Source organism: Lycium barbarum, chromosome 3, assembly GCF_019175385.1.
Source record: "Lycium barbarum isolate Lr01 chromosome 3, ASM1917538v2, whole genome shotgun sequence".
NCBI classification, from domain to species: Eukaryota; Viridiplantae; Streptophyta; class Magnoliopsida; order Solanales; family Solanaceae; genus Lycium; species Lycium barbarum.
The window spans coordinates 107,718,569-107,739,719 of NC_083339.1; the positions used below are offsets into that span (position 1 = coordinate 107,718,569).

The window sequence follows — 21,151 nt, forward strand, 5'->3', positions numbered from 1 at the left end:
TTAGATGTGGTATTATTTTATATCATGTTTGGTTGATATTTTAAGGCATGCATAACTAATACATGAATTATTTAATACACCAAAGGGTGTCCTATCTTATCCCACCACCACCATGGAATAACTTATCCATGGATAAAAAACTAAAATGACAAATTTGGCCTTATTTTGTTCCAAGAAACCTATAAAGGTCAAGCACCAAAGGGTATAATTGTGACAAATTATTTTTTAAGTTTTAAAAATAAATAAATATTCAAATGGTATCTTTTGTGTCCAATTTTAGTGCAATGAACCAAACACCTAACAAAAATAATCCTTGTATTACTAATCCATGTATTACTAATCCCTACATTACTAATCTCTGCGTTATTAATCCATGTATAACTTGTCTTTGACCAAACGACCCCTTAAGCCCTTCATTTCCAGTGGGTCTACGACATCTTAGGGGGGGGGGGGGGGGGGTTAATGGATTTAAAAACGAATTATTTAGCTTTTTTTAATAAAATCGTAAATTCTTACATATATTTATAAACGCATCGAATAATTACATGGATTTTAAATTTTATAAAAATAAACTAGAAAAAATACCAAACAGTACTGAATAAATTTATATTGGTAAAAATATTTTATATATTAAGTTAAAAGATAATGAAACGTTAAATTCTTCGCTCTGCGAATAGGGTGATGAAAACGACTTTAACCCAAGATGTAATTAACAAGAAGTCCCAACTAAGAAACCTATTATGATGCTCCTGTCGAAAGTAAGTTAGTTTTAGCAGCTTGAGTAGTAAGCTACAAGGTGTTCCAACGATCTTGAGAGCCAGGTTACAAAGTATTAAGTATCCTTCCTCTCGTATGATTTAAGTTTCTCTTAATGAATATTTAGTCTTAGTAGTTTTTGAGTCTCATTTTAATTAATTTCTTTCCACTAGTCTGATCCAGATTTCCTTTTTTTTTTTTTTTTAAGTTTAACTTTGTCTTACACTAATGTAAAATAGTGAGATAGATCTCTATTCTTATCGTCTTTCATGTTTCATAGATTCTATCACCTTTTAAAAAATAAAAGTATCTAGAGAGTTTTTGTCAAAGTTCAACGAAAGTATGCATAATATCGCGTTCTAACTTCTACTTGTAACTCTTATATGACGTTTTCGAAACCGATATGATGGGACGGTTTTGAAAGGTCTAATTTTTGTTATACAAAATAAAGTGATCGGAAAATTTATAAAAGAATCAGTCGAACCATATCATTGACACCCCTAGCCTACATTGCCTCTTGACCAAAAGTTAATATCATATCTACTAGCATGCTTGATTTATATATATTATTTACCAAAATCTTTAACTCATAGGAGAAGCATCACTGAGAAGACAAATATTTCGAGAAAAAAAGGGAGAAAAATATAAAATATTATTAAATGAATATTGATTTTTTTTTTTTTTTGATAAAAGATAAACATGTGGTGGAAGAAGAATCGCATAAATAAAAAGCAATCCGCACAAAATTCAATAGAAGATACCTTAGACAGAGATTCAAATATAGGTTATCATGAGAACGACGATAATGGGTAGGGAACGAGTTTCGAGCTAGTAGCTTTGCTCTGCGAGCCCGTAGTTGCGAGTATTCTCCACTTGGAATTTTAAGAAGTCGGGTAATTTCTGCATATGCGGACTAGTTCCCCGAAGAAGCGAGGCCGCACCTGCTAGCCTCAGTCCACTTCTGCGGGATCATGGAAAACATAAACATTAAAATCCTTGTCTCCCAAGTTCGATAGTGCATTGAAGCCACACCGTCATATTGTGTACCAAAATTACTCGAATCGTTTGGCTGACTACCAACTCCTATCATTGTTTGTTATTGAAGTATACCCCCTTGAAAACCACTATTCAAATTGGGATGATACGTAGTATCCCGAAGATGGAACTCATTTTTCGTATGCTCTTCATCCTGGAAAGAGCATTCAACTGTTGCATACATGTCCAGCGTTGTTATGCTGATGTGAGTGCTAAAATTATCAGGACTTCGAAGAAATAACGATAATGACTCATCATTCCGAATCTGAATCTCACCGTAAATTGGAAATCCATTGGCGGAATGACGTTAGATTTCGTCCAGTGATAACCACCGAAAGTTCGGGATCACATATACTCCTAAACACGCGTTGGAGATGATCATATTTGAAGGAGATTGGGAACCTTTGCACTGCTTCAGGACAACGATATCTAACCGAAACTGCTCCATACACAACTTCACCACCCAAGAATAAATTAACTCTAACATAAGTTTCCGTCATTCTTTTAAATGAACACAAAGATAGCAAAGTGAATTGCTCAGAAAGAAGGAATTTGCCCTTTGATCAGAACTAATTAATTTGATCTTTGTTGCAAAAAAAAGGAATTTGCTACTCCCTCCGTCCCAATTTATGTGATATAGTTTGACTATACACGAAATTTAAGAAAAAAGAAAGACTTTTGAATCTTGTGGTCTAAAACAAATCAAAGATATTTGTGTGGTTATAAATTATTTCGTCAGCCTAAAATATAAAGTTTAAAGTTGAATTGTTCCCAAATAAGTTTTTTTTTTTTTTTTTTTACGGATTAAAGAGAAAAGTGTATCACATAAATTGAGACAGAATGAGTATATATTTAAAGCAAACGACGAGTGGGCCAAAAAAATTGTTAATGATGATTCGCATATCATATTGCGAACCGTCAGGTAGAAAAAAAAATAAAAAAAATAATGGGGGTTCGCTTGTTAACTTGCGAGAAGAGAAGAATATAAGAATAATAAACATCAAGCAGCAAAAATGAAGAAAAAAGTCCACTATAAATCTGCAAAACTTTGAAATACTTTTATTTTGAGACCGTAACTGATACGAAGGGTTCTATGTTGACGTGTTTTAAGTTTAATTCAATATTGACATTTATTTAAAAAAATTGTACGAGTAAATAAATTATATAACTTATTAGGGTTGTTTGGTAGACGGTATTAGCTGGGATATTCCAGCACTAACTGTGAGATTAATTTTGTATCATGTTTGGTAGAAGATATAAATTTATCCTGAGATAAATTTATACATTGTGCCAAATAAAGTATAAAGTACATCCCAAACATAAAGATGGGATCAAATTTCTCTCAATTCATCCCCTCATGAGGAATTACCAAATCATTTGACCCTTCATCCATTCCAATATAAAGGATTGGTCAATCAAATAATAGATAGTAAATGGGTCGGTTTGAAAATAAATGAATTGTTAGTCCTAGAATATTATTCTCGTCAGACTTAAACCTCAGACTAAAACCAACGGTTCGAAAAAATTTCTTCCCTTTAGGCGAAGTAAATTAACCCAAGGTTAAATAAGTTAAGTAAGATAAATCCGAGTTTGATATGGATTTCGCCCATTTTTGTCTCATCTTATCCCATTAATTCTAAGATTATTTTATTTCATCTCCTAGATGGGATAAATTAATCCTAGGATTATAATCCTGGGATAATTATGTCTACGTACCAAACGACCACTTAATATTTAAGTTCAGCAAATTAAATATAAAGGCATTTTTGTCTTTTTGAAAATTTCCGATTTCTTCTCGGCACATTTCACATTTGATAGGAAATTGTTCAAATCTCCTGTCTCTTTCCATTCGCTATTCTTACACCCATTTGAAGCAAATCCTCCATTGCCATTCCTTTTCCTCCCCTCTTTCACATCAAAGCACAAACGTTCAATCACAGAAATTCACCCAAAATACTATTAATTGTCTCTTTCAAGGAAGAACACCGGATCTCTTGTTACATATTTTCCCAAAAACAGTTCCTCTTACCTTTTTCTCCAAAAAATGCTTCTTTTTCTGCTAACCCACCAGTTTATCCATGGGATTTCCCTACTAATCAGAAATTGAAGCCAACAGTATGGTTCTTGTAGGGTTTCGCCGAAGTACGTTAGAATTGCAAATGTGTAGCACTACAGGTCTAAAGGTGAAGTTGTACCTAAAATAAAAACGAAAAAAAAAAAAAAAAATGACAGACGAAAAAGGGCAAGGAGGTGGTCGCTAGAAATCAAATGGAGAAGAAGGTTTCAAATGAATCGGCGAAAAGGGTTCGTAGGATAATAAAACTGAGAGGAGTTGGAGAAGAGGATATAATAAATAGGGACAATGAGATAAACCATAGCTAAATCATACCTCCATTATTGCAGTACTCAAATTCGAAAGAAGAGGAAACATACCAGATTAAAAAACCTGACTCCCCGATGTGTCTCATTTCAACCCACAAATTTGATGGCGGGAGTTTTGGGCAGGAGAGGGAAAACAATTGGGATTTTTTTTCTATGAAATGACAAAAAGATCCTCAATTTTAATTATTTGGTACAAGTAGTAAGGGTATTTTCAAGAAATAAAAAATGAGTACATTACTAACATATTAATAGATTAGCAAGACCCATATAGATACTAAAAAGAATACTCCTATTAAATAAATAGGGGTTCACATGATCAATTCACAAAATTAAAAAATTAAATGGGGGCTCGCGACGTGGTATGCGAACTGTGAAATTTTAAAATAATAATAATAATAATAATAAATAATGGTTCGCAATGTGTTATGCGAGCGGTAATTATTATTTTTATTTAATAAACTAAGCAAACGAACGTGAATGGTTGTCCTTCAAAAGAGTTAACAGTTCGCAAATCAACCCACAAGCAACTCGTTTCGGTACGACATATTTATACGTCGCCTTTTTTGTGTAACGAGGAAGGGCCAAATTTACTCTTGTTCTATCGGAAAAGGGTCAAATATACCCTTCATTATTTTGGGATTAAATATATCCCTCCCGTTATATTTTAGATTCAAATATACGCCCGTAGTTATACTTTGGCACATGTATGCTCCTCGTTTTAACGGAGGGACACGTGTCATCATCCTATTGCGCTATATTTAAATCTCCCTTCATTAATTAAAATCTAACTCATGATTATATATCCAGTTAAAAGACCCATATTCATATCCGGAAAATTCGAGACACCACCCTCAGCTATTTAACTTGCTGGGTTATGCAGTGGACGACTCTAATCACAATAAATTGATTGTTGTTGAGTTTATGCCAAATGGGTCTTTATATGAATTGCTTTCATTGTTCTTCTAAGTCTCTTAATTGGACTTACCGTGTCCAATTTGCTTTACAATCTTTCCACCTTGTTTGCCTCAATCTTTCTCTCAATGGATTTACAAAGAAATAAAGTCAATCTTTCTCTCAATGGATTTACAAAGAAAATCCAAAGTTTTTACTGCTTACTACAGCAACTTATGTTGACTTAAGTGGAAATTTACTCGCCAGTTCCACTTCTCAACAACAGAAATTTCTACCAGGCATATCTGCGTCGGTCAAGTACTTGAGTTTTAGCCATAACCAGCTTACGGCGTCACCAGCAAGTGCCAGTGGAGATCAGGCATTCGGGAAATTGAAGGTGTTTGATGCTTTTGAACTTGAATATGGTTCTTTTAATTGGATAACTAATCATGAGTTGGATTTTAATTAATTAAGGGGGACTTAAATATAGGCTAATAGGATGATGACACGTGTTCCTCCGTTAAAATGAGGGACATATATGTGTCAAAGTATAACTGTATATTTGGACTCAAAGTATAACGGCAGGGGTAAGTATATTTGACCTTTTTCCAATAGTATAGGGGTATATTTGGCCCTTCTCCATTTGTTTAATGGCTCCCAAATCTTGCCTTCTAGGCTCCGAATTTAATATTTGGGTATGACTGTTGTAGAAAGGGAATTTTATAAAGAGTGTATCGTTATAATAAATGTCAGAGTTGTTATAGGTAGAATGTTGCTATAAAGAAACAAAATATAACATGAAAAATCGATTCTCGAAATATCATTGTAATAAAATGTTGTTATAAGGAATATCAATTATAGAGCGGTCCACTGTAACTATATTGCCACATTATATTTCTAACCCGCACAAACAATGTTGAACACCTAGATGAACCATCTCTTTTCGAGTCCGGAGCCAAAATGACTTGTTTTTGGAGCTTATTCCCAAAATAAGATGCGTTTTTTTTTTTTATACCAAAATGGGTATTTCGTTGGTTATCCAACGAAATACCCACAAGCAACACTGTTCCGGTCCGAAATTATTTGTTGCATTTCGCTACACTCGTAGCAAAATGTAACAAATAATTATGATTTTTTTTATTTCGTTCATATAAAAATGAAATAGGAAAATATTTTTTTTTTGTATTTCGTAGGTATATGAACGAAATAGGATAATTTTTTTTTTTGTATTTCGTTTATATAAAAAACGAAATATGATTTTTTTTTTTCGTTTATATAAAAACGAAATAGGAAAATATAATTTTTTTTTTGTATTTCGTTGGTATATGAACGAAATAGGATAATTTTTTTTTTTTTTTTGTATTTCGTTTATATAAAAACGAAATAGGAAAATAATATTTTTTTTTTTGCATTTCGTTTATATTCCAACGAAATATGATTTGTTTTATTTCGTTCATACCCTTTTTCTGCTCTCCACTTTTACCCTAAATTATTTTACCTTATCCTCTCCATTCTCCATTCTCCATTTTCCCTTCTCCATTCTCCATTCTCCATTCTCCCTTCTCCGTTCTCTGTTCTTCCTCTACCTCCATTCTTCCTCTCCTTCCGTTCTTCATTCTTTTCTTCTTTTTATACTAATCCTATCACAGGGATTTCTCAACTTTTGCTCCATAATCTTCTTCAAATTGAGGTAATTTATTAATTTTATAAGTTTTTACATATATTTTTTGATTTAGTCATTATAAATTAGTTCACATTTTTTTTTTTTGATTTATTTATATCTTATACTTAGTGTAGTAGACTATAATAAAGAAAATAAAAGTTACAAGTTTAATTAATCAATAGTTGGTAATTTCAGTCGTTGCTTCAATTAAAAAAAGCTTTAAAAAATGTTAGTAGAGTTTATTGGTCAACGAACTACAATTAAAATACTAAAAAGATCGTCAAAGCTACTGATTAAAAAGGTCTAAATTTATATTATAAAATGTTCTTTTAGTTAGTCATTTTCATAGAACAACAGTTAAAAAAAAGATGAAGAAATTGTGAGGAAAGTAAGATTGTTAAATATAATATAAATATATTTGTATCATTTGTTGAGTCATTTTCTATGTTCAAATTGTGACTAGTCGTTGGAGATTATTTTCTGTTGATAAGCATGAAGAATTTTTACTTTTCAAATTAAAAGTATAAGATCAAGAAACTGTGAGGAAGTTGGACTTGTTTTTGAAGCTAATAGACAAAAATAGCATGTCCTTTTTTTTTTAATACCAAAATGGGTATTTCGTTGGATAACTAACGAAATACTGTTCCGATCCGGTAAAAAAATAAAATTAACTATCCTTGCATCCCCTCTCCAGTCATATGGTTTGTTTTAAATAAAAAAGAAGTAGTTATATGTAAGATGAATACTATTATGGCAATTAATTATGAGCTTAACCAAAAGTTTAATTACATTTCGTTGACCACATAGGGAACTGCAATTATTTTTTTACAGTTATACTCTTATTAATTTTTTTCCTTTTCTCACGTGATAATATATCTTATAGTTTGACCTTTGTTGACTTTTCTATTGAATATATAGTAAACAATTGTGTAATGTGTAGTCAATTATTCTAACATCAGTGGCTTGGTGTTGCAATGTTATAGATATGAATCGCCCCAAAGTCACTGTACATCCAGGTCCAAAAAATTATGATTTATTAATACTCCAGCAACAATATCGATCCCAGGCTGTGTGGGATGGAAAATTGACTGGACAGAACGCGTGTTTAACTATACGTCGTGCGAATCATGAATTCTGGAATCACGTGAGGCAATACCCTTTACACAGTCGCATCCTTAATTACTTTGAGAGGTGTGGATTTTGGGGAGTTTTAGCAGTAGGTAATGTGCAGTATGATGAAGGAATCATCACTGCACTTATTGAGAGATGGCGTCCAGAGACGCATACATTTCATATGCGGACTGACGAATGTGCCATCACACTGCAGGATGTCGAGGTGTTATATGGCATTCCTGTGGATGGTCACCCATTGGTGCAGAGAAATGTTAAAAATATAACTAAATCAACGTGGCGGGAATTGATGTACGACCTTACTGGTTAGTTGCCCGGAGAAGAAGCAATTATAGGTAATAGCTTGTTGATAATAACACAATTATCTAATCATTTGGAAACCTTGATTGCCAAGAATGATATTATTGATGAACACACTGATGAGGCTGAGGTACAAAAGAGGGTCAGGTTGTACCTGCTTTGGTTGATTGGTGACACTATATTCCCTGATAATACTGGTTCAAAGCTTAGTTTACACTTTTTGCTTGACATAATAGACCTTGATGCAATAGGCTGGAAAGCTTGGGGAGCAACAGCATTATCATACTTGTACAATTGTCTATGCCGTGCTTCGATGACTAATAGCCGTGATGTTTGTGGATTTATTGCTTTATTACATGTACGTGAATTTCAATATTATATTGCTCTACTTCAGTAGAAATAAGAGATCAAGCAGCATTCTTATAACCACCATTACCCAAATTTTGAAAAATGAAATTAGGAACCGAAAGTTGAGCTTTATTATAAACACTAAATGCACCACTATATATAATGCTATCTGGATTATTAATATTTGTGTATATATCTAAATGTCAGCTAACCATATTTCCTTGAGTTATGACGCTAACAATTTAAAAGTATTGCTTGATACACGTTTAAATAGTCAACTTCTCTGCTATCTTTTAAATAATATTTTAGATTTCCTAGTGTTATAATTTGTATAATAAATCATTAAAAATTATAATATTGTCGAATGGCTTGCACGAAAATATTAGCGCATTATCGGAACCCAACTATAACAACACAATTTTCATGTGTATTTTCGGGTTATTTTATTTAATTCAAAAAATATTTATATATTTAAATTTACTTATACAGGTTTGGGTTTGGGTTTGGGAGCGAATAATCCCGATGCAGCCATTACTTCGTCCTCCAAGAGTAAACGAACGAGATATTGTATTTGCGCAGAAGTGGACTCGTCGTGGAGTTCGTGAAAGCGAGGCACGAGCTGTGCTAATAGTTTATAGGGATGTTTTAGACAACCTAACTGATGGACATGTACAACCCGCACATGCTTGACGAACGAGAGGATGATTTTCGGATGATGGAAAAATCAAATCCATGTGAGTACTACTGCGGATTACGCCGTGAATGGGAGCATAGGTACCATGAGTCAAATATGCTCATGAATGAGCTTGAGCAATTGGGGGCACCCAAGCCACGTTGATTCTCTGTGTGGATGGAACGCAGGGATATGGTAAAATATAAGGTAGCTGTGAAACAAATTCGAAAGGAGAATAATAGGATGTTGGTGAGACGTTGTAGGTACTATATCCTTAAGCTCGCTGAAGAACAAGCTGCAGCAACAAATCCCACGCTAACAGAACATGAAAGAGCAAGTGTTTTAGCACGAACTTTACAAATCGGATGATGACATGCCTAACGACAGCCCTTAGACCAGCTATGTATTATGTGTTTTAATTTTCAATTATAATGTAATTTTATGTTCATTCAATAAAGTGTTGTGTAAGTTCTATCCAACAATAACTGTTAAATTAAAGACAAAATTAAACTCTACAATACAAACCGTTTATATTTTAAAGTAAGGACGACAACATATTATTGAAAATTACATAAGATAACAAAGATTACATAAGATAACAACAACATAGAACTCATGAATAAACTTAACAGTAAACAAGCAACAACAACTACTGAGTACGATTGGGGCAACGATTTTTGTTATGATCGGTTTGCCTGCAAGTTCCACACCTCCTAGCCATGCGAGCAGGAGCAATATCCATTTCATTGCTCCTTCTAGTTGTTCTCTGGGCTCTAGAAGTTCGCTCGTATGCAGTGTTTGCAATTAAACAGAAGGGACTTGCAGGCCAATATGCCTCATCACCCAAGGGAGAAAACTTTCCATTGTATGTTTGCTTGTAATACCTACAACTGTAGTACTTGCTAACATAGTCCTTAAGCTGAATTTTACGAATCTGACAGAATTTAATTGCATGGGAACATGGCATGTGGTAGTTTTTCCACTTCCCACACGAACATTTTTTTACATTGGCAGAGAGACTTTATGGACATTTCCACCCTTACATTCGTGTGCAAATGTCAGAATATCGAAGACCCCAATCACAATGTTGTAGTTCATCATATTAGTGTGCATGGCGACCCTATCCCATTGTTCATGGAACTTCTTATCAACACCAGGCGGTCAAGTCTTCTTATTTACCATTAGCAGAGCAGCAAGGGCGCTTCTTTTAACAAAATGATCAATAAGATTTTTAAAGGTCAAGCGAACCATGGCATTAACAGGCAATTCACGGGCTTTCTTCAATAAACCGTTGTAAGACTCAGAGACATTTGTCGTCATAGCCCCCTACCTATAGCCACCGTCCTTATACAATGTCCATTTTTCCTTCGAAAGCTCGCTTAACCACATATGCGCTGCAGGTGACAAAGTTTTGATTTGTTGCATCCTCATTTGGTATTTCTTCTTCTGGTGCTCTGTAGCAGCCAACCACATTAGCTTCTCAAGATCAGAGTTAAGAAACTTTTTGTTAAAGTTGCTTTTTAAATGTCGAACACAAAATCTATGATGTGTGGTGGGTGACTGTAACCATTCATGTGTCATTACACATTGCAAGATCCCTTGGCGACGGTCAGAAATTAGTCCAATGCCTTTTCTATCACAAACAACATGTCTCCATAATAAACTGAGAAACCAAGTCCATGCCTCATAGCTCTCATGTGCAACTATAGCATATACAAGTGGAAAAATATTTCCGTTTGCATCAATGCCAACAGCAATCAACAATTTCATCTCATACTTACCATAGACATGGGTGCCATCTATTGAGATGACCGGCCTGCAACTTTTGAATCCATCGATACTTGGTTGAAAGGCCCAGAAAAGATACTTGAAGATGTGTTCGCCTTGCATTGTAGTTAACTCGTGTGTCCACTCAACAATAGTGCCCGGATTGAAATGTTCTAGGGCAGCCATGTATCGAGGCAATGCCCTAAAAGAACCTTCGAAATCACCATACACCATCTCAAAAGCTTTCTTACGCCCTTTTTGCGCTTTTCTATAACTAGGAGTATAGTGATGGATGTCTTTTATAGTTTCCTGAACAAACTTAATACTGATTTGTGCATTGATCATAACATATGGTATCAACGAAGTAGCAATCATGTTGCTATTCAAATTGAAATGATCCTCTGTATAATCATTCGTGTCACAATTATGTGGCTCAATCATTTTTCCTGCTTTTCACATACCACTTCCGATCAACGAAAAACGGATCATCCAACTACAACCTTCCTCATGCCGCTTGCAAATAACCTTCCAAAATGTACCTTTGGCTTGATCTGTTTTAAATTCTTTTTTGTGGGCTATATTATAGAGTTTCACTGCACCTTTCATTTGTTTCTTGATGTGAAATAACATACCTATTTGCATGTACAAGAAAAAATATCAACTCCTAATTACACCAATTAAAATCACAAAATTCAAAAATAATATATTATTAAAAAATTAGTCGCACCAAATTAACCTGATTTGATAACTTTAGGATTACTGGAATTCCAAAGTGCAGCCCGAACAGACCTGTTATCTCTCATGTATGCAAAATCTTCTGGTTCTACTTCTTCTGTATTATCCAAATGTGGGATCACATTTGAATGATAATTAACACTAAGATTACTGGGGGCCGCAACATCTTCATCAGAATCGTCACCGTCGGCTGACGATTGATCATCGTCCGTCCCTTCATGATCTAATGGACTATCGCTATTCGACTCATTTATTATATCATTAGCTAAATCGTTATTGCTCACAATTTGTGTGAGCTGAGTCAACGTGGGGTTATCTTCAAAATCGTTATGCCTATAAATAAGAAAAATTCATAGAATTTACAAGTCAAACACAATTATACAATCCATGAATAAAGTGAATAAAATATGATTATATTTACCTATCACTGTCCAATTCACTTGAACCAGGATGTGAAGGGTGTCGTACATTACAATTCAAATTATACAACTGCGTAGTAGCATTACTTAGTCCACCCGTCTCACGATTCTGTCCACTCCAATTAAAGTTATGATCGTGCGTTGAAGTCATACCATCATACTGTGTACCATAATTAGTTGTATCTGACTACCAAATCCTACAATTGTTTGTTGTTGAACTACACCCCTTGAAAAACCAATATTCAAACTTGGGAGATAGGTAGTACCTCCAAAATCGAACTCATTGTAGGTCGGTACTTCGACCTGGGTAGAGCGTTGAACTGTAGCATACATGTCAAGCACCGCTATGCATATGTGATTTTTAAAAATCTCAGGACAACGAAGAAATGACGATAAAGATTCATCGTCCGTAATTGGCATCTCACCATAAATTGGTGAACCATCGGCTGTAAATGAACTTGGACATCGTCCGGTTATAACCACCGATAGTTCAGGATCATTTACGAACATTTTGCTCCTTAAGACGCGTTGCAGACGATCATATTTTAGGGAAATTGGAAACCTTTGCCCTATTTTAGGACCACGGTTGTATCTAACCGAATCTGCTTCATACACAACTTCACCACCCCAAAATAAATACACTTTAACATGAGTTTCCGTCATCTTTTATGAAATATATGAGAGAAAAAATAAAAGTTGAAGGATATGAAACACATAACAGAAAAATAATAGATGAAAGATATGAGATGGATAAAAGAAAATTGAAAGACGAAGGATATACCATAGGTAAAGATAGGACAATATTTATAAACGGAGAAAAGTAAAAAATTTAGCAAATTAAGTCATGAAATGTAAAAGATATTATTTTGACAACTATTCAATGCTCGTCTGAAACTGATTGAACCAACAGAAATGAACAAAAAAATAAAATTAAAACCATAGCGATATGGAGAGCAGAAAAACGGTAAAAACAAAAAGGGGTTTTTTGTTATATACCTGCGAAATGGAACAAAACATTTCGTTGGTATATTATAAACGGAAAAAAAATTATTTTCCTATTTCTTTTTTATATAAATGAAATACAAAAAAAAAATATTTATCCTATTTCATTGGTATATGAATGAAATACAAAAAAAAAATTAAAATATATATATATATTCCTATTTCGTTTTTATATAAACGAAAAAAATAATTATTTTCCTATTTCGTTTTTATATAAACGGAAAAAAAAATTATTTTCCTATTTCGTTTTTATATAAACGAAATACAAAAAAAAAATAAAAAAATTATCCTATTTCGTTCATATACCAATGAAATACAAAAAAAAATAATATATTTTCTTATTTCGTTTTTATATAAACGAAATAAAAAAAAAATTCGTATTTCGTTTTTATATGAACGAAATAAAAAAAAAAATATTTTCATATTTCATTTTTTAATAAACGAAATACAAAAAAAAAATCCTATTTCGTTCATATACCAACGAAATGAAAAAAAAAAATATTTGTTACATTTCGCTACAAGTGTAGCGAAATGCAACAAATAATTCCGGACCGGAACAATGTTGATTGTGGGTACCAACGAAATATCCATTTTGATATAAAAAAAAAAAACGCATCCTATTTTGGGCTATTAGCTCCAAAAACAAGCTATTTTGGCTCCGGACTCATCTCTTTTCACTCATTGAAGAGCCACCCCTTCAGATTCAAACTCCACCACTTCCGCTCTTCTTCTTTTTTTTTTTTTTCCTAATCCCAACTAGAACAAATACTTAGGTTGGGATATTCCACTTTCTACGTGAGATAACTCATCCCACCACTTATACTTAAATAGTGGAGTAAAATAATTTTGAGACTAAATAATACCCATTATCGATCTCACTCATCCCACCACTTATACTTAAATAGTGGAGTAAAATAATTTTGAGACTAAATAATACCCATTATCAAACGCTGGATAGATAATCCCATGAAATATCCCGAAATTATTATCCTTATCTCACCAACCGAAACACTCCTTAATGGCTAAATAAGCCTCGAGAGGTTCAGCAAAGGCCTTATCCCTATAAGAAGGGCGTTGCCGGTGACATTTTCTGACTTAAATTAGTTATTTCCTCTATTTTGATTTCAAGTTTTCTCAGGAGGAAAAAATAATATCCCCCTGCATATATGGTTTTGGACTTTAAAAGGAAGAAGAAATACAACAAACGAAGGGAGAACGAACCAGGAAAGAAGAAACTTTACTGGATTTCTTGAACTCCGATCAATGCTCCAACATTCTCTTTTTGGAGATATAATGGTAGTAAATAGTTTATTGACTGCAATTCAATTATACAAAATTTCCATAACTGAGTACGAGACCACCCAACTTAAGTGAATTTCTACATCATTATTCTGTTCCTCTTTGTTCCATAATCACAGGTTTAAAAAGGGTCATCACTGCCATGCATATAACCATAACTTTGAACAAGCCAAATTACAGGCAGCCACACCAGTTGAACTTGAAAAACAAGTCATTCATTTGAATTTCTAAATAAAGCATCTAAGCTTAACACTTGGTAAAAATTGGAGCAAATATTATCCAGAAAACTATCTTCCATTAAGTAGCATGATTAAATCAAACAAAATTGGATTTAGCAAGTAATTCATGACACGAGAAAACTACATATTGCCATCAGCCAAAGCTACTCCAGCTTTATGTCTCTAAGCCACAAGTGTGCTGGCAGTGGTAGATTCGCTGCACATAAGTGGAAATAAAAACAATCAGCGCCATTAAACCAAGAAAGTCGTAAAGACAACCAAAAAATAAAAATACACCATATGTTGGTCTTAGAACCAGGTAAGAATATTTTTATAACCAAGAAATCCCTGAGGGCGCAATGTTTGAAACTCAATTAATAATGGGCCCGTCACTCTTATCTTTCTCCACTTAAATATTAGGCTTTTGTCTATGGCTAGGTTAGAGCTCGTGACGTGTGGCTAAATTCACACATTACGAACTTTAACCACTAGACAAAAGCCCCAGGGACAGAACCATGTAAGGAAATCACCAAGAACTTTTAGAGAAGCAAATAAGAATTGAAGAATCAATGTCAAAGGATTGTATACTCTCTGTGCACAAGTATTCCACTGAGTAAACAAGAGTATTACAGTAAGAAGTAAGACTTTGCTGTATTAAGGAAAAACTATATCAACTCTGAAGACAGAAAACTAGTTCATAATTTAAATTTTCCTTAAACATCATAGTAGTTATCCTGGTGCATTTTTTTTTACTAACAAACACTAAAACAATTTAGATTGGGAAAAAAATGATACTAAACTTAAACTAGAAAGGAATAAAAGAAGGTGTTAAGGAACAGTTGGTTTTATAACAACTTTAAAGCTTGCTATACAAGAACAGGACATATCAATTTAGAATGGAGTATATAACCAAGAAGAGTCTAGAAGCAAACAACAATAACCATGTCTCAATTCCAAGCTGGTTGGGTTAGCACATGAATCCTCACAATCCATTTTGCTCAATGTGGGTAGGCATCAAAAAGAAAAACAGTTTAAAAGCTATCACAGTCAACAGTCATAATAATTAGAAAGTTTTCAGCTAACTTTTTATTATACGGAAAATGAATCTTAGACTCAGCTTAATTCCATAGGCAAACTCATGATGGAGCCAACAACTCAATACCCCCTTAAGCAGCACGCACTTAGGCCCGTTAATGTGTAGCGTGGAGAATATAACATGGAGGCTAAACACTTGGTAAATGAAGAATAGAGAGGGTCTGACTTTGATGCGATGTAAAGAAAACGGAGCTTAGGCCTAATTCATAAGGTAATGATTGCCCAAGACCATATCCGTAGGCAACTACTCATTTTCTCAACTGATGTGGCTCACTCTAAATTAACAGCTACTAACTACTGTGCATCTTTTGGGGTCATCAGTTCAATTGGGTCAAATAAAAGAACCACTTCACACAACATGTCGAACCCATGTAAAGAGCGAGTGCAGTACAGTTTTTACCCTAATTTGAAACTCTCACCAATGCCTACTGATAACTATAGCACCAAAAGAATAAAGTTAATGGGACTAAAGGTCTCTAACTTCTTGAAAGAATCATTAGACAGAAAACCTAGATTTCAGAATAGTTCAGTAAAGAGAATTTGTAACACACAAAGACTACAACTAGTACTAACATATAACCAATCAATCCAGCAATATTAATGGAATCAAATAACGAGTACTATTTGCAGAGCACCAAATGCAACTAAATACCATACTAACATATTCAACAATGTAAACAAGTCAGGGAGAGGCAAGGAAGCTTACTATTTCCAGACAGGTGGGAGCTTTTTAGTTTTCTTGTAATAGCGAGCAAGGCGATGGATCCTGCTCTCCACCAAAATCAAGCGGAATTTAGAATCCTTGTCCTTCCTGTTCCTCTCCAAATGCTTCCTAATTGCAACAGCCTTCTTAATCAGGTGGTACAGATCCTCTGGAATCTCAGGTGCAAGCCCTATCCAAAATACTCATTTATTAAGCCACATTCACTTATGTAACCAAAACACTCATATATCAAACCGCATTCAAGAACATACCCAGGGGCATCCTACTTTAAGTAGTGTCTGGGATATCAAACCATTCATTATTCCCCAAAAATCATTTTTCAAACTAAATAATTATACTCATTTAACTAATTGTTCTCATAGAAAAAAGGAGATATAAGAATACCGTGAGCTTTGAGGATACGCAAGATCTTGCTACCAGTGACACTCTTGACTTGCGCAATACCGTGTGAGTCACGAAGAATGACACCAATCTGTGAAGGGGTCAACCCTTTCTTTGCAAACTTGCAAATGTTGTCCTCAACCTGAATAGCACATAACCAACCACACTTATTTACAATTTCTAAACATATAGTAAATAATAAAAAACTTATTAAGTGATGAAAAGGTGGGTGGATTTACATCAGGAGCGGAGATCTTGAGCCAACTGGGAGGAGTCCTCTTGTAAGGAAGAGCAGAAGCTGAAATACCCTTACTGAAACCACAAACAAGAAAATGTTAGAAAAAAGGAGATGAAGTGAGTAAGAGATTAAAGAAGAAGAAGAGAATGACGAACCCACGACTGTGCATGCGACCCATGATGGCGGGGTTACGGTTAGCTACTGGTGGTCTGCAATGGAGGCTTAATTTTGGTTGTCAAGGATGTTTTCTCTTCTGTTCTTTAATGTATGCCAAAAGTAGGGTTTAGTATTACAGTGCTGCTACTTTGGGCTTCGGAAGCCCAGTTTTCCGAAGATAATGTTTCAATTTTACTGGCCTCAGTTGGCATAGTTTGCAATAAAAGTGGGCCTAGGATTCAGAATTTTTATTCATTATAGCTTCTTTTAAAATCTAATTATTAACATTAACTATCCTTTTATTTAATTATATTTAATAGCCAATTAATTTTTTTTAAATTACAAATGGTAGCTATATCAAAAATACATACCCAAACACATATATCTTTCTTTTTTCCCAATCACTATCCATTTCTCAAAACCCTAAAAAAATTTATCTCCCCTTCTCTCAACCACCACCACCATGGCCACGCCGCCCCTCTTCTCTTCTCTCTCTCCCTCTGTGCTCACCCCTCTCTCTCTCTCTCTATCCGCCGCCTCTCTCCCTCTCCCTCTCCCTCTCCTTATGTGCTCATCCCTCTCTCTCTTTTCACTCTATCTGGTGAGGCGATGACATATATCTGGCCGTGTGTATTGTTGATGGCGGCGGCGATGGCACTGATTTTGAGATGGCAGAGGAGAAGATAACGTGGAGGTGGAGAGATTAGGGTTTTTGGCGGTGATAGTGTCTCAGATCTGGCCGTGTGTATTTGTTAAAATCCAAATACAAATACATTAAAAATTCTACATCTCACAAATACACTGTTTTTTAATGTATTTGTCTTTGTATTTTTTGAGTGTATTTCTTAGTGTATTTTGTTAATTTTTGTCTTTGTATCTGAATGTATTTGTTGAAATCCATTCAAATACACGAAAATTTAAATATATTTGGCTTCATATGTAGTTGGAATGTACACAATGTATTCGAAATACATCAAAGAAGTACATCAAAAAAAGCCATTGAAATACATAAAAAAAAATCAGTAAAATAAATAAAAAAAATCACTGAAATACATAAAAAAAAGGCACGAAAATACATTATAGCAAAAAAAAAATCACTGAAATACAAAAAAAAAAATCACTGAAATACAAAAAAAAAAAATCACTGAAATACATCAAAGCAAAAAAAAAAAAATCACTAAAATACATCAAAAAAAAAATATTAATATCTAATTTAATAGCTCCACCGTTAAAGGCTAAAATCAAGGATCCTGTTTTTTTTACCGTGTTCTCATGTATTTGTTGGCAACAAATACACGCGAAAACATACACTATTTTGCTAAAATGTAGCTACAAATGGTAATATTTAAAAGGGTAGCTACAAATGGTAGGAAGCTACAATAAGGTAGTCATTTGAGTAAGTTTGCCTTAGTTTAATCCAAAAAAGAATTGAGATGATTACGTAAGTGTGCTACATTAAGGGCCCGTTTGGCTTAGCTTAAAATAAGCCCCCAAAAAAAGTTGGGCAAAATAAGCCCCAAAAAAAAAAAGTTGGGCTACCCCAACTTCTTTTTTGGGCTTATTTTAAGCACAAAATGGCTTATGAGCTAGTCAGCCAAACACTCAAAACCTGTTTTCAGCAACTTATAAGCTAAGCCAAACGGGCTCTAATTTTAGAGCCCGTTTGGATTGGCTTATAAGTTGGCTTATAAGCTGTTTTCAGCTTTTTTGAGTGTTTGGCTGGCCAGCTTAAAGTCATTTTATGCTAAAATAAGCTCAAAAAAATAATTGGACCCATTTGACTTAGTTTATCTAAAGCAGCTTATAAGCTGAAAACAGCTTATAAGCCAAAAAAAATAAGTTGGACTACCCCAACTTATTTTTTTCAGCTTATAAGCTGCAAACAACTTTAAGCTGTAAGCCAATCCAAACGGGCTCTTAGCTTTCATGTTTCTAGCATAAAAAAGTTGTTAGGATATACTATTAACCATGTAGTTTGATTATAGTATTATGTTTTATTCTTTATGGAACAATTGTTTATTTATTTATTCAATTCAATAAAGTTTTATTTTAAATAGATCATTTGTTCATATGTATGCCCTTTACTATATAGTAGACGATTTGGTGTATGGAGTTTTAGCTCATGCGCAGAAGATTAAATTATCGGTTCTTATAAGTTATAAAGTTAATGTTCACAATCAAAGATGAAATTGGGCAAAGTATCTTAATCATTGTAGCATAAGATTAAAATATAATCTATCTTGATTATGGGAATGGTTTTATTCCAACTTCTTATGCTTGTACATTTTGTATGTATTGAACGGAGCAAGTAGAGATAATTGTTTTTGTACTGAATGTACAAGACAACCTCTCTAGCTCATTAAATGTACTTATACTCTTAATCTTGATATGATTATTATGATCAATGTGATTTGTTCATTATTTTGATTTATTAAAAGGTACAACTCAATTGCGGGTCTATATATTCCTGGTAAATTCGATAACGGCAAATTACATTTGTGAAATAATAATTAGTTGATAGAATACATGTCTCGACTTTGAGATTGATGATACCCCTTCATGGATGTTTATAACTCTCATGTGAAAACCCTACAGGTGGATTTTGTATCCGTCACATGATATAAATTAAGCAGAAATATAAAGGATTCAATTAGTCAATGAATTAAATTATCAATAATTTAATTTAATTGATTGATATCTGCAATCTTAACATGAGGAGTTAAATAAGTTTTAATGTATGATTTCGAAATTAAACTGAGGAGTACAATTACAGTTTTTTAGTAAAATAAATTGTAATTTATTGTGGTAGGATTAATTCACTCATATTCCGAATTAATACCGCAATAGAAAGCCTCGCTATTAAATTCGTGGTCCCTGCTGTGCCTGAATATTCTTGTTACACCTTGGAAATTTCCCCGTGAACGTATAATGAATAGACTAACGAAGAATACGGGTATATGATGTTTCAATTAGAAGGGAACGACGTTTGACGACCTTAAGTAAGATTTCAAAGGCAATTGTAATAAGAGATAGGTTATGCTCCATAATGACTAATCATAGGTTTTGAAAATGTGAAAAAAAAAGTTACAGATTTGCATTTTGGCCAGTCGGTCGTAACATGAAATACGGACCGTAAAGTGGTATACGGCCCATAAACTGCCAGGTCGTATTCCAACTTACAAGACTTCAACTTTCTGTCAAATGTTTAAATGGTTAAATACGACTTGGAATACGGACCGTAAATTGAAATACGGCCCGTAAACTGCAATCGTAAATCACTATGATCCTCAACATACCTTTCTGGTTTGATATGCTTAAATACGACCACGATATACGGCCCGTAAACTGGAATACGGACCGTAAACTGGGTTTACGGCCACTGTGCACTTCGACTACTGTTCATAAAAATCAGATTTTAAGTTAAGTATAAGGGACCCTTTTTCATTCCATTCATTTCATTTTCACTCCACACTTCAAGAAACATCTAGAATACTCTCTAATATTCATCCACAAGAGAAGCAAAGGAAAATCAAGATCAACAACACTAAAACCATGAAATCAAGAGTGTGAAACTCATCAAAGTTCATCTACACCAAGAAATTGCAAAGGAAGTGAAGTAGGGTTTTTGGTATAGAAGAGTATTGCTACTCAAGGCTTGTTCTTAACACATCTAAGGTAAGTTTTATGACTTTCTCATGATGATTGAAGCATTTATACGTTGAAACACTTGGATTATAGAAGAGTGTAGTAAATGGGTCATAAAATGTGAATAGTGCCATAGTTGAATGATAGTTGGATTGAATTATGAATGTTGATGAGCTGGGAGTATAAATATGATATAAATGACGTGTAGACCATAAAATAGGTGTGATGTATGAGAAAATGTGATGATGAGCTAAAACCCGTAAATGTGGAGAAATTGGAGAAAAATGGTGGAA

The 21,151-nt window shown here is 33.9% G+C and overlaps 2 protein-coding genes across 2 annotated transcripts; one reads left to right on the top strand and one right to left on the bottom strand.

Annotated features, from left to right (window-relative positions):
* Window positions 1–7,712: 7,712 nt before the first annotated feature.
* Window positions 7,713–9,196, top strand: LOC132631106 (protein MAIN-LIKE 2-like). The gene is made up of 3 exons (XM_060346706.1): window positions 7,713–8,099; window positions 8,253–8,516; window positions 8,996–9,196. The coding sequence occupies exons 1-3, from the start codon at window positions 7,713–7,715 to the stop codon at window positions 9,194–9,196; spliced, it is 852 nt and encodes a 283-aa protein (XP_060202689.1).
* A 5,398-nt stretch (window positions 9,197–14,594) lies between these two features.
* Window positions 14,595–17,370, bottom strand: LOC132631754 (small ribosomal subunit protein uS15). Its single transcript, XM_060347451.1, has 5 exons — window positions 17,213–17,370; window positions 17,059–17,131; window positions 16,823–16,961; window positions 16,421–16,607; window positions 14,595–14,836 (listed from the first exon to the last, which is right to left on the bottom strand). The coding sequence occupies exons 1-5, from the start codon at window positions 17,233–17,235 to the stop codon at window positions 14,803–14,805; spliced, it is 456 nt and encodes a 151-aa protein (XP_060203434.1). The 5' UTR covers window positions 17,236–17,370; the 3' UTR covers window positions 14,595–14,802.
* Between the last annotated feature and the right edge of the window lie 3,781 nt (window positions 17,371–21,151).